We start from the raw sequence: 14724 nt of genomic DNA on the forward strand, positions 1-14724 counted from the left end.
TCGAATATTTAACTGAAATAAACCAATCAAACCTTTATTGTCGTTATAAATGTCGCTTTACTTTAAGCACCTTTTAAAATTGTTTAGTTAACATGTGATGTAGAGAATCATCAATTCAAGGGCATTTAATATCTAAAAAAAACTTATTCTAATTAGATATATTTTCATCTGATATTGGACGGAAGATGTTGGCCTTTATGTAATATAAGTTACGATTATTTGAAAATGCTTTTTTAACCGCCAAATGGATGCACAAAAGTAAAAATATGAGTCACAGATCCGATTGAATACAATTATCTGTCTAATCTTATCGATTTTGTAACATTTGTTTCAAATATGAACAACGTTTTATCCAACATCACCAGCACCGTATCAGGACCCACCAGCACAATGACAGGACCCACCACATGAATAACCTAAGAAAATGTAAAATTTTGATAATTTGCGCGGGTTTGTCGTGTGGATTTGGGTATAGAAAAAGGAATCCATGAGCATTTTTGTTTAATTTTTTCAGTTATAATAGATTTTCTGAAAATGAGCATTTTTAATGGTTTGCCTATGAACCCAAAAGAAAAAAAAAAGAAAAAATCTCAACTGTTCCCTTCTATTCTTTATGAGAAAAAAAGTCAAAAATCATAATTTTCGTCTTTGTTTACATATTTTCGATGATCATCAGCACCGGTCAGAACCAAATCACCAGCACAGAACGTTTTCTCGCAGGACAACCTTACCCACCGTTCAAATTTAAGTTAAGTGTATTGTGTCGCATGTTTTTGTGTACACCTGGAAATCTATGTACCATTCCATTGTTTCACATACATATAAACTGGTATTCACTCTGAGCCATTGAATATCAATTTGTTTTGTGTGAATCGTCCAACGTCTATCGAAAGCATAACCCATGAATAGCCAATCCGGTTTTCTGGTTTTTTAAATGCACAAATTCAAATTCTTATTGCCAATTTAACTTAAATTCTTATATTTGAGTCTTAATTATATTTATTAAACGTGAATCCAAATTTTAGAAAAAGTTTAAAAGAAATAGTTGACACTGAATGGATCTTTATAATGTAGCAGACTTTTGTGCGAATTCTAGACTAGACATATAACAAAATTTACTCAACAGACTGCCAATAGTCATTCGTATGGAACGCCATTACTGCCTTATGTTAATGATCCGCATTATATGCAGTGCTCACAACATTATATACAGTGCTCACAACATTATATGCAGTGCTCACAACATTATATGCAGTGCTCACAACATTATATGCAGTGCTCACAACATTATATGAAGTGCTCACAACATTATACGCATTGGTCCACACATTATATGCAGTGGTCACAACATTATATGAAGTGGTCAAAACATTATATGAAGTGGTCACAACATTATATGAAGTGGTCAAACATTATAGGTTTTTTGTTGATGAAGGTGATAATCAGTGATGGTGATGATGTATGATGAGATGATTCGTCAAACTTCGTTTTTTTAGCGGAAATTACCGAATCTATATTTGGTAATGCCCAGCAAACAAATTTAAACAGTTATTAAAGTCATGATATCGTTAAGGCAGTATACAATATTTTAAACTGATTGAAATAAGTTAATTAAAAAGTAGTGTAAACTTCGGAATTTTTTATCGGAAATTACCGAATACAGTCATAATTGATAGTGGCCCGCAAACAAATGGAAACAGATGTCGAAGTCATGTTATCAAGGCAATTCGATTGAAAACTATATCAGAAAAAAAAAATAACGCCTGCTATCGTCTGCAATTGGACAGATATAATTTTATTAGTTTAATGGAAGTTCATTCTGAGGAAAAGATGAAACTAAGAGATAAACGAATGAACTAGTTCTGTTCGTCGTAAGAAATACGCATGGCATAATGTAAGTTAAATAATGAAAGTTTTAGTTAATGAAATATCGAAGGAAAATTTTTATGATATATTCCTCGAGTTCATGTCCTACTGAAGAACTTTAGCAAGGTGCCACTTTATAGTCAGTACTCAGTTTTAAAAAGCCTAATTACCTTTTAAATAAAATAGTCAGCTTTCTATAACACCTAAGTGCCATATTACGCTAGCTTATATTTGTCATGATAGAGTTATTTTTGGCATCGATTTTCAGAACTTGACATTTTTACATGAATATGTATCTAACAGATATGGAAAATGCAGTTTAAAGCATTTCATTGTAGGTGTTTAACATAACTTTACATCAATTGTTCCAAATTTTTTACAGCAGTCATATATAAACTTTGATATGAAAAACTGAGTTTGTGGGAGTGAATAAAACGTTTACTACGAACACGTTTGTTCGTCAGTCTGCACGGTTAATATATGAAAAAAAAGTGGTATGCTTGCCAATGAAACAACTTTTCACAAGAGACCAAATGACACAGAAATTAACAACTATAGGCCACTGTGCGGCCTTCAACAATCAGCTATAAAAGGCCCCGAAATGATAAACGTAAAACATTCCAAACGTGAAAACTAACGGCCTAATTTATGTACAAACAAACGAACGAAAAACGAACATGTAACACATTAACAAACGACACCAAGAAATAAAGGCTCCTCCTGACTTGGGACGGACACATATATACATAATGTGGCGGGTGTAAACATGTTAGCGGGATCCCAACCCTCCCTCTAACCTGGGACAGGGGTGTAACAGAACAACCTACGAACGAACTATGAAAATCAGTTGTAAAAGGCAACTCATCAGATGGATACAAATATAAATACATCTAACAAAAAAATAGAGTGGACGTGGGCTGGTACTTGTATATCCCAACAACAAAAAGACACTAAGTACTGACCTGAGAGTACTCGCAGTTACTGACAGCTAGTTCAAAGCCACTAACAACTAATAAGAAAAAAACATGCATCCAAGTTTTGCATTTAGGTAAAGATTGAAACAAACTGTGAGTAAAAAATAATTTACTATTATTGAATAGTAACGATTGTCCATGACAAAAGAGTAACATTGACCTAAAATAATTAATTCTGTATACGAACTTTGCTTTACAAATAAACGAAGAAACTGTATGATTTTTAAAAAAGAATTGATGGCAAACATTGTCTCTACCATTTAATGAGAGGCTGGCATCATTAGTTGGAACTTACGTTTTTGAAATTGTCGTTTTATGTAAATTAAAAAAATAATAAAAAAAAATCGCCAAATGACGTCATGAAAGCAAAAAAAAGTTTTTTTTTAAACGGATTTATACTTCCATGGTAATTAAGTATTACTACCTTCAATATTAGTCGTATATACGGAAAACTTCATCTTTAATTCGAAAAAAGTCGTGTATCGTTCCTTTTGTTGACTAGTATATATATATTTGCAATGCGGACTAGTCAAATAGTCCATTTGCCAATTAATGATTTGATTCTGTTATTACACAGTTTTTTTGATTGCCAAGAGACTAAATGGCACAGAAATTAACAACTATAGGTCATCATAATGCCCCCATTAATTAGAAAAGCCCCCGCATAGTCAGCTATAAAAGAGGGACGAAAAATACCAGAGGGAGAGTCCCCGAAATGTTGTGTGGCAGACAGTGTTATTAATTTAAATATAAGCTCCCTTAGTAACTCCAAATTTCATGTTACATGTATTTCATCGTAAGGATCAATGTAAGAGGTTGAAAATTTCATTTCTGAATATTTTTTTCGTTATCTGGAAAGTTACTTTTGACGATGGATCTTGATTGTTTCTGTGGGGCTTCTTTTTCATGTATATGGATTACTCACGGGGTAAAAATTGGAAAATTGTCGAAACTAATAGGCTTTTTGCCAATTCCCGTCAATTGACCCTGAAATTAGATATCCCTTTTGAATTGTCTCCCTTATGAGGGACATTAATTTTTAATTTACAATGGAGAGCTAGCAGAAAGAGCAAATTTATCTGTGCGTAATGTGAGCAATCGTTAAGGTTTTCAAATCTTTTAATTACATAAATGTGTTGTTAAGCTAAATACTTTTAACATAAGAAATTGTTATTCATTAAAAATTAGTTAAACCGCCGATACATCACTTTCAATTCACCATGCTTTGCATTGGCAAACGCCATTTGTGTCCGGTATGGAACCAGTCTACGATTGTCAAAGGGAAGTAATTTGTTAAAAAAATGTGTAATAACAGAATCAAATCAGTAATTGGCAAATGGACTATTTGACTTTTATGTATAGCATAGTCCGCATTACAAATGTATATATACTAGACAACAAAAGAAACGATACACGACTTTTTTCGAATTAAAGATGAATTTTTCCGTTTATACGACTAATATTGAAGGTAGTAATACTTAATGACCATTGAAGTATAAATCCGTTTAAAAAAAAACTTTTTTTTGCTTTCATGACGTCATTTGGCGATTTTTTTTTAATTTACATAAAACGACAATTTCAAAAATGTAAGTTCCAACTAATGATGCCAACCTCTCATTAAATGGTAAAGACAATGTTTGCCATCAATTCTTTTTTAAAAATCATACATTTTCTTCGTTTATTTGTAAAGCAAAGTTCGGCCCACAAGAAATCGTTTAAACGTATACAGAATTAATTATTTTAGGTCAATATTACTCTTTTTTCATGGACAATCGTTATCAATTATCAATTGATTTACTATAGACAGTATGTGTATGAGAAATTCAAAAAACAGTAACAATCTTAAAACTAATCCGAAAGGTTCCAAATTTACAGTGCGTTGTTTTCATATCTAAAACGTTGATTTGAGACGTAAACATTTTATTTTTTTTTTGCTTTTTTTGAGATTTTACCAAAAATTAAAGAAAAAACAATATTTCAACCCATTATTTACAAAATGAACATAACTTTATTAGCATATTGAATATTTTTTTAACAAATTTGAAAATTTATTTAGTACTTAGAAAATTTTGTGTTGATTTTTTATCCAACTTTCCGCAAAAATAATTTGCACCCTATGATCGTTTACACGGAATTTAATTACTTTCCGACAGGTTTTGATTTTCGTTAGTGTATCGTTTCTTTTGTTGACTAGTATACGTAAAAGGATTTAAATTCACAAACTAGTTATTTTGCACCAAACATTGCTGTGCCATGCCTTTTAAAAATATGATTGAAAATCGTAAATTTTGCAAGTAAAATTCTATTTCGAATAACAACGCTGACCAACATTGATAAACAAATTAAAAAAAAATGTAATGAACAGTATACTTCTGACAGATATTTGGTTCTCCTTGAAAAATACTGGGTCATGTTTATAAATCTATATGTTTTAAAACGACTGCAAAAAAAAAAAAAAAAAAAAAAAAAAGGTCAAAAGGTCGTATATTGCTATCACGTCGTCGTCGTCGTCAGCGTCGCCGAAGACAGATAGTTTCCGGATAATAACTTTTGTAAAAGTAAATAGAAATCAATTAAATTTTAACACAAGGTTTATAACCACTAAAGAATGGTTGGATTCGCTTTTGGGGGTTATGGTCTCAACTGTATAGGAATTAGGGGTCAAAAAGGGGGTCCAAATAAAAATAATTGTAGTTTCCAGTCATTAAGTGTATGAATCTCTCTGAAATTATACCACAAGTTTCCATACCACAAAGTAGGGTGGAGGGTGGGTTGTTATGGCTCAAACCGTTTAGGAATTAGAGGCAAAAAAGAGGGGAAAACAAGGGTTTCTTGGTTAATGGCCAATTAAGACAAGTTGAAGCCAGTGTAAAGAAGGTAATCCAAATATGTTGAGGTAATCCAAATATGTTTGATTACCTCCCTTACACTGCTTTAAAATTATGTGTAAAGAATTTTTTTTCTCATATCAGATTTCAGAAATTAAAAAGAAAAAAAAGTTGGGGATCCATTTTTCTTTTCTTAATCGGGTTGGGGTTAATTTGCAACAGCATAGTGTATTGCACAAAATCAACAAAAAAAGGGGGTATTTTTTTAATTTTTGGAGGAGTGGGGTAATTCGCAACAGCGTAGTGCAAAAGCAAAAAATTAAGTATAAATTCAAATTATATAACCAATTTTAAGTTCTTTGACTACAGTAATTCTGTGTCAAAAACCTATTATGTGTCAAATATTTAATTACATTCAAAATTCAGACCTGTATCAAGCGTGAATAGTGTGCCAATTTTTGTCAGAACGGTTCAGGGTTGGACCTCTGCGGTCGTATCCAGCTGCGTTCGGCGAAGCAATTTATAAAACACTTAAAGTATATACATATTAAGTTGTAAATATGGTGAAACTGATCATCAAAATAAGTTTAAAATGTCCTGGTGTGGAATAAATTTGTGGTAAATTGATCATACTTCTTAATTTACTTATTTCAATCAGTTTTAAATATTGTTTACTGCCTTAATGATAACATGACTTTAATAACTGTTCAAATTTGTTTGCTGGGCATTACCAATTATGGATTCGGTAATTTCTGCTAAAAAAAAGTTTACCGAATCATCTCATCATACACCAATCTCATCATACATCAAACATCATCATCACTATCACCATCATCACCTTAATCAACAAAAAACGTATAATGTTGTGACCACTGCATTATATAATGTCCCGACAACTGCATATAATGTTGGGACCAGTGCTTATAATGTTGTGAGGACTTCATATAATGTTGTGAGCACTGCATATAATGTTTTGACCACTGCATATAATGCTGTGAGCACTACATATTACGGTGTGAGCACTGCATATAATGGTGTGTGCACTGCATATAATAGTGTGAACACTGCATATAATGCTGATCATCAACATAAGGCAGTCGTGGCGTTCCATACATTCGATCTGACACTTTTCAATATTGATAACTGAACACGCTTTAAGCATGTTTTATCAATCTCAATCTACAAATCAAGTAAGGGTTACATAAAAAAACATTAAAATATTGTTTTTCAAGACATTGTTGCTTTTGATTTGATAGATACATAAACTACGTGAACTCCGTTAAGGGAGCAATGATTATTTTGTCTGTCAAGCTGTAATGATACGGGTTCGATCGAAGGTGTTAACAAGAAATGTTGAATGATTGGTCAGTGGAAGAATGAAAAAGGGGGGGGGGGGGGGTTAAACTTTTCACATTCAAAGATTACAATGTGGTTTTAAACAAAGGAAAATATTCACTGGTGAGGTTAATATTGACTTAAATCTTTCAACGCCATTATTTAAAAATATCTTTACAGGTCCACCTAATATTAAATTGTTTGAACAGTTTATCAGTGTTCAAGAGGGATTCACTGTCAATTTAAGTTGCCATTTTCGAGCGAAGCCAAAACCTTATAATACTTCCTACTGGAGCCTAAATGGGATAGAACTACAAACAGTCAACCACAGGTAAAATAGTATACGAATAAAAACAGAGTATGTACATCACAAACAAACACCATACATATTTGATTAAAATAAAGTTATGCTTGATATATATGCTGGCCGGATTTATAACAATACAAGCATATGAACATACTATATTTGTTTTATTGATTTTTATTTTCAATATGTACTTAACCAATTCAGTCTTTTCTGAATTCTTTTCCTGAGGTTGAGAAAATGAAAATATTATCAACATATAATATACAATAAACTGATGGTGAATTCACAAGTACAAGATCATACACTATTTCGGGATTTCAGAAAGGATTTAAAATATTATTATTTTTTTTTTAATAAAACTTAGGTTTTGATAATATTAACGGTAACCAATTTTACTGCACCAGTTGCACTTATTTTAGTTCTAAAATGGTCTTTTACTGTATTTCCTAAGCAAACACAAGATTTACTCTGGACATACATGTACATACAAATTTCGGCTGTTATCTGTTCTATGGTCGGTTTATGTCTTTTTGACATATTCCTTATTTCCTTTCTCAAATCTATCTTAATGATTTTGTATAAGTTTGAACCCACACCGATTTTTATCCATTAGTGATTGACAGTATTTGAAAGCGTTCTTCTGTTAATCAGCAAAATATGAAAACTTTCTTCCTTTTTTAGTGTTAAAACTAATTAAAAACAGAACATGATTGTGGTTAGATGGTCGTGCTTTTTGGTGAAAACTATTTGGCTATCGAATTTATAACACAGATACTTAATATCTAAGATAGTAAATGGACGGGTCTCGCGTATATAATCACAAATCTACCGAAATGAATCAGTAATTGTAATTACTTGATAGTTAATAAGGATCAGATGCATATTTCAAATATGAAATGCATCTCTGTCCCCGAGAATGAGATGAATGGGGTTATTAGGTGCAACATTTAAAACTTACTAGATGGTCGCATATCAAATGAATGGTCATCAAACTACATTGCAAATAGTATACTTCCGATCTCGCTAATTGTGGTGGATAGGGTTATTAAGTGCAAAAAAGGAAAGGTTATGTAGTTTTGATATTGGCCAAGAGCATCACTGAAGAGACATGTACTGCGCATCTGGTGCAGGCAAATTGGTACCGTTAATGTTATTGATAGTTGCATATCAAATTTAAGGTTGTAATGAATGCAATTCAAATATCCGACATTGAAATGAAAGACCTTTCTCTTTAATGTATGAATGATGAGCCTTATCAATTGTCCGTTGATGTCAAAAACTATCAGGGGACTTCTTATACATCCAGGAGTTATTGTATAAATGGAAAATATTTGTACAATTTGCTCAAAATTATAATAGATAAATAGACACTTAAATTACAAAAATTATTAACAAGGTAAGTTCTACTAACAAGTAAAATTTTGTCGATACAGTTAGTAGACGTCACTCTTAAATTGGAAAATCTGAGCAAAAATTAAAACCAAGAAAAAGGGACGACGAACACACTTAATGATTAGCAATACAAAATTAAAAAACCCAGAGATTTCGTTTTTATCTCACCTTCGCTGAGGTGCCAATTGAGCTTTTCTAATCATTTGACGTCCGTTGTCCGTCGTCGTCGTTCATTTTTTTTTACATTATGAACTTCTTCTAAATGGATTGAACCAGAAATGGTATTAATGTTCATTATGAGGTGCTGTCTAAGTGTTTTACTTTGAAGCCGATCCATCATCCTAGATGGCCGCCAGCGGGGGTGTCACGGAATAGAAGTTCCTTCATAATATAAGTTCCAAAAGGAAAATATATTCTGGAATATTATTTCCACAGGAATAAATATTACAGTATATGTTTCTAACGGAATATATGGTATACAATATTTGTTCCAACAGGAATAGATATTATGACAATGTTTATAACAAATTTTCCATTGGAACTTCTGTTAGGCGGAACAAATATACGTTGACAGGGGGACTTAGTTTAACATAGGACCCTTTAGGCCATATATACCAATGTCTTCTTTTAGAGAGCCACAGAATGGAATGAAACCAAACATGACACCTGGTCTTTTTTAGAAAACCACTGAATAAAATAATACCTTACACGGCATGAATCTTCCTTATGAGATGTTGACCAAGTGTTGTTACTTTGTAGCCCATCAATCCTCCAAAATAGCTGACAGCGGTTAACTTAGTTCATCAAAGGACCCTAAGTGAAATACATACAAACTTCTTCTTTTTGAGAACCACTAAATGGAATAAATTTGAACAAGACAATGAATGTTCTTTGTGAGGTGCTGGCCAAGAGTTGTTACTTTGTAACAAATCAATCAACCAAGATGACCGCGCGCCAAACGAGGGACTTAGTTTAACAAAAGACCATATGGGAAATATATACAATTATCATCTTCTAGAAAACCACTTAATGTTTGCATTTCCTATCATGATTTCCTTGATAGAGGATTGCTGATCACAAGGAAGCAATTAAACCAGTATTAAGTGATTTTAACCACTTTGAAACTGACAATATCACGATACTTGATTTTTTGATTGTCAACATATTTGTTAAGTTTAGAGGCCGTGTTTTCAACAGACTGTCGGCATTCCAATGGGAACAAATTGTACCCCTCTTCCTGCCGACTTGTTTCTTTATTATTATGAGGCTTATTTCATACAGGAACTTCTTACCATGAAAAATAAGAAGTAAGCAATATCCTTTAACTTTACTTTCCGCTATATAGATTGTGTTCCCTCACTAAATAATTCAATATTTGGTGACTATGTTGAATGCATCTATCACATCGAACTAGAGATAAAGGATACAACAAATCTGCCTCATATCTTGATTTATTTTTAATCTATTGTGGAAAGTTGTCTCATTTGCAATCATACCACATCTTCTTTTTTATATTTACATCTAGAAATTGACAATTAGGGCCGGTTGAAAAAAAAACTTCACGACAAACGAGCTGATTTCAGCTTCCCAATTATGAACCTTCCTTTTTTATGGAGCTTCTTTCCAGCAGGCCCTACATACGGAGTATAATTATATCTCCCAATTAAATCGATATTCCCGAGCTTGTATTTCCTATCATGATTTCCTTGATAGAGAGTTGCTGATCACAATGAAGCTTTAAAACCAAGAGTTCCAAATGGTGAAGTTGAAATCATCCCTTCGTAAATTTTACGGACGCCATCGCGAGTTGGTTGACCGTTATCGAATAATAACCGTTTCATAGATGATATCGGATATGTTTCTTACTTCGTAATTACAATTCCCTTCCCTTTTCATGAATGTGACCGATTTAGTCTATTTACCGGGTTGTAATAACATGAGCAACACGGCGGGTGCCACAGGTGAAGCTGGATCTGCTTGCCCTTTCGGATAATCTGAGATTCTCCCAGTTTTTGGTGGGATTCGTGTTGCTCAGTCTTTAGTTTTCTATGTTGTTTCTTGTGTACTATTATTTGTCAGTTTGTTTTCGATTTATGATTTTGACTGTCTTCTGGTATTTTCGCCCCTCTTTTAAAGGATTGAAACCAAACATAGTATAAATGTTTCTTTTGAGGTGCTGACCAAATGTTGTTACGTTGTAGCTGATTTGTCATACAGGATGGCTGCCAGCAGGGGGAGTAAGTTTATCCTTTGTAGTATCCTATGAAAACTACATACAAATGTTTTCTACTATAGAACCTCTTCTTTCGAAGAACCACTGAATGGAATGAATTCGAACACGACAGGAATGTTCCTTATGAGGTGCTAACCAAGTGTTGTTACTTTGTAGCAGATACATCAACGAAGATGCCTGCCAACGGGGGAATAAGTTTCACAAATGACCATTTGGGAAATATATACAAATGTCTTCTTCTAAAATGAATTGAAATCAAATATCGTATGAATGTTTCTTTTTGGGTGCTGACCAAGTGTTGTAACGTTGAAGCTTATTAGTCATACCGGATGGCTGCCAGCAGAGGAAGTAAGTTTAACATAGCACCCTATGAAAATACATACAAATATTTTCTCCTCTAGAACCTTTTCTTTTGAAGAATCATTCAATGGAATGAATTCGAACATGGCATGACTATATGAAATATTCCTTATAAAGTGCTGAGGAAGTGTTGCTACCTCGTTCTTGATTTACTGTTGAAGATGTCCACAAGATTTTTTTTCATTGAATTTCGTGGCCAATATTAAGGTGTTTGATTTTCTCCCATTAGTCTTTGTTCAATTTGCACTTTTCAAAAATTGTGCAGAATTTATCTTTGTTTTCAATAAAGAAATACTTGGCATGAGTAAAGTTATATCCTGTCCAATACTATAGAAGTTAATTCGCGTAACATTTCATTGCATATAAGAAAATTACCATCACTGGAAGTTAACCAATCAAATTTCTCCCCTTATGTATTCTGTGGTGTACAAGATTTAGTAACAAGATTCACGATTTCAAGATTGTATTGTACACTCTGACAGTTTACACTGTTACAAGAGGCAGATATACATAATATACAGCTTGACAGAAGTGGTAGAATAACAGATCAAAATTGAAATAAACATATATACAGGTCAACCATGTTACATGTACATGTACCTCAAGTTTACAAAATATTCTATGGAAACCCCAAATAAAAAAAAATAATGGTACTTTGAAATACCCAAAACATGTTTTTATGAAACAGAAATCTTTTACTGCAATAAAATGTAGGATTAATTACATACAACTGTCAAATTCAAGGGAATATTTTTTTTCGACCTTTTTTCGTTTACAACCGGAAGTAACGTACCATGATTTGGTGGTATTACATCTTCAAAAACAAATTTGGCCTCAATCATAAGAATATCATAATAATCATAAGGATATCCATCTTCGCTAAGCCAAGGGTTACGATCCAATCCCGCTCTCTTCACCCTTGGCGGATTGAGATAATATTTCTGAGACATAAGGTAAGGATTTTTATTGGTTGCAGTAGAAACTCGCTGCATCCAACCAAAAAGCGCCTATAACATGATCACGTGTAAATGTAGAAAGTGTTTGTAAACAATTGCCACGTGTTTATTGTGCAACACGTCTTTACATCACTAAACATACGACTATATTTAGTGACAACTTGAATGTTTTTAATCAACTAATAGAAGTTCCTGTGTATGTTTCATGCACAAATGCGTGAATGTTGACGTATATTTTCGTTTCCGGCTTTACCAAGTGTGTAGAATCTAGACGCTACCGTGTTTTACCTCAAAATTGAAGAATGCAAGTGCTACCATTGGTCAAGAATAATGTATTTGGAATGGGCGTGACTTTAATCTTCCGATAGATGGCGCAACATTGATATCACAAATGTTGGCTCAATCTGCCAAGGGTGAAGAGAGCGGGAGTGGATCGTAACCCTTGGCTAGCGAAGATGAAGGATATCCGTTATGGTTTAAAAGTATTTTTACATGATTTCTAAAACCTAAGCAAAATAGTCTCTTCAGAGCCTCTAATTTTGTTGTCGCTTTTTATTAGCTCACCTGGCCTAAAAGGCCAAGTGAGCTTTTCTCATCACTTGGCGTCCGTCGTCGTCCGTCGTCCGTCGTCCGTCGTCGTCGTTAACTTTTACAAAAATCTTCTCCTCTGAAACTACTGGGCCAAATTAAACCAAACTTGGCCACAATCATCATTGGAGTATCTAGTTTTAAAAATGTGTCCGGTGACCCGGCCAACCATCCAAGATGGCCACCATGGCTAAAAATAGAACATAGGGGTAAATGCAGTTTTTGGCTTATCACTCAAAAACCAAAGCATTTAGAGCAAATCTGACATGGGGTAGAATTGTTAAACAGAGGAAGATCTATCTGCCCTGAAATTTTCAGATGAATCGGATAACCCGTTGTTGGGTTGCTGCCCCTGAATTAGTAATTTTAAGGAAATTTTGCTGTTTTTGGTTATTATCTTGAATATTATTATAGATAGAGATAAACTATAAACAGCAATAATGTTCAGCAAAGTAAGATTTACAAATAAGTCAACATGACTGAAATGGTCAGTTGACCCCTTTAGGAGTTATTGCCCTTCATAGTCAATTTTTAACCATTTTTCATAAATCTAAGTAATCTTTTACAAAATCTCCACTGAAACTACTAGGCCACAATCATCTTTGGGGTATCTAGTTTGAAAAATGTGTCCGATGACCTGGCCATTCAACCAAGATGGCCGCCATGGCTAAAAATAGAACATGGGGTAAAATGCAGTTTTTGGCTTTATAACTCAAAACCAAAAGCATTTAGAGCAAATCTGACATGGGGTAAAATTGTTTATCAGGTCAACATTTATCTGCTCTGAAATTTTTAGATGAATCGGACAACCCGTTGTTGGGTTGCTGACCCTGAATTGTTAGTTTTAAGGAAATTTTGCTGTTTTTGGTCATTATCTTGAATATTATTATTGATAGAGATAAACTGTAAACAACAATAATGTTCAGCAAAGTAAGATTTACAAATAAGTCAACATGACCGAAATGGTCAATTGACCCCCTTAGGAATTATTGTTCTTTATAGTCAATTTTTAACAATTTTAATAAAATTTGTAAATTTTTACTAACATTTTCCACTGAAACTAATGGGCCAAGTTCATTATAGATAGAGATAATTTTAAGCAGCAAGAATGTTCAGTAAAGTAAGATGTACAAACACATCACCATCACCAAAACACAGTTTTGTCATGAATCCATCTGCTTCCTTTAATATTCACATAGACCAAGGTGAGCGACACAGGCTCTTTAGAGCCTCTAGTTTCCATTAAAGTAGTATGCAACAGTTATGTCAAACGTTGCAATGATATATATGATGAGACAAATATAACATTAAGTACATCACCTGATTCTAAACCAGTTTACATCCTTCGATTTTTTATTCTTTGCGTTCTAGACATTTGTAAGGTGAACATTTATACTCTTTGATAATAAATCTAATGTTTTGTTTTGGTCAGCAGTCAATATTTTGATCGTACCGATCTTTCCGTGGTCATAAATGTTTTGTTGTTGTTTTTGTAAATAATGAAAGTATTTTTTCTTCTTCAAGTAAAAAGATTACAATTACTTTAGTGCGTTCAGTTGACCTAAGACAATTCTCGCTTTTTCTTTTTTTAATATTCTGTTGTTCACATGGCACGCTCCAAACTTCTGATGTTCATGTTGAAAGTAATCCAGAACAGCGGACACCAATGCAAAAATATCTGTATTTCCTTAAACGAATTAATTTGGAAGTTTATGTCTGTCATATGTCCTTTGTCCTTGGCCTCGTTTTAATGCTTTAGTGACTGCTTAATATTATTTGATTAACGATGTTTTGTTAGGTAAAATGTTTACTTATTTTGAGTATTAGAATAACTATATTTGGTGAATGGGATCCTAGCAGAGGCTTACGGGGATTAACTTACCCG

General features: G+C 33.2%; 1 protein-coding gene across 2 annotated transcripts in view; it reads left to right on the forward strand.

Moving 5' to 3' along the window:
* Positions 1–14724, forward strand: part of LOC139525461 (fibroblast growth factor receptor 4-like) — a 225506-nt gene that overhangs the window by 36929 nt on the left and 173853 nt on the right. For both annotated transcript variants that reach the window (XR_011664899.1, XM_071320811.1), the window contains exon 4: positions 7184–7334. Coding sequence is in view for 1 of the 2 variants with exons in the window: in XM_071320811.1 (XP_071176912.1) it covers positions 7184–7334 (151 nt within the window). In the remaining variant the exon portion in view is untranslated. The remainder of the gene's footprint in view (positions 1–7183; positions 7335–14724) is intronic.

This window comes from Mytilus edulis, chromosome 5 (genome assembly GCF_963676685.1).
Source record: "Mytilus edulis chromosome 5, xbMytEdul2.2, whole genome shotgun sequence".
Classification (NCBI taxonomy): domain Eukaryota; kingdom Metazoa; phylum Mollusca; class Bivalvia; order Mytilida; family Mytilidae; genus Mytilus; species Mytilus edulis.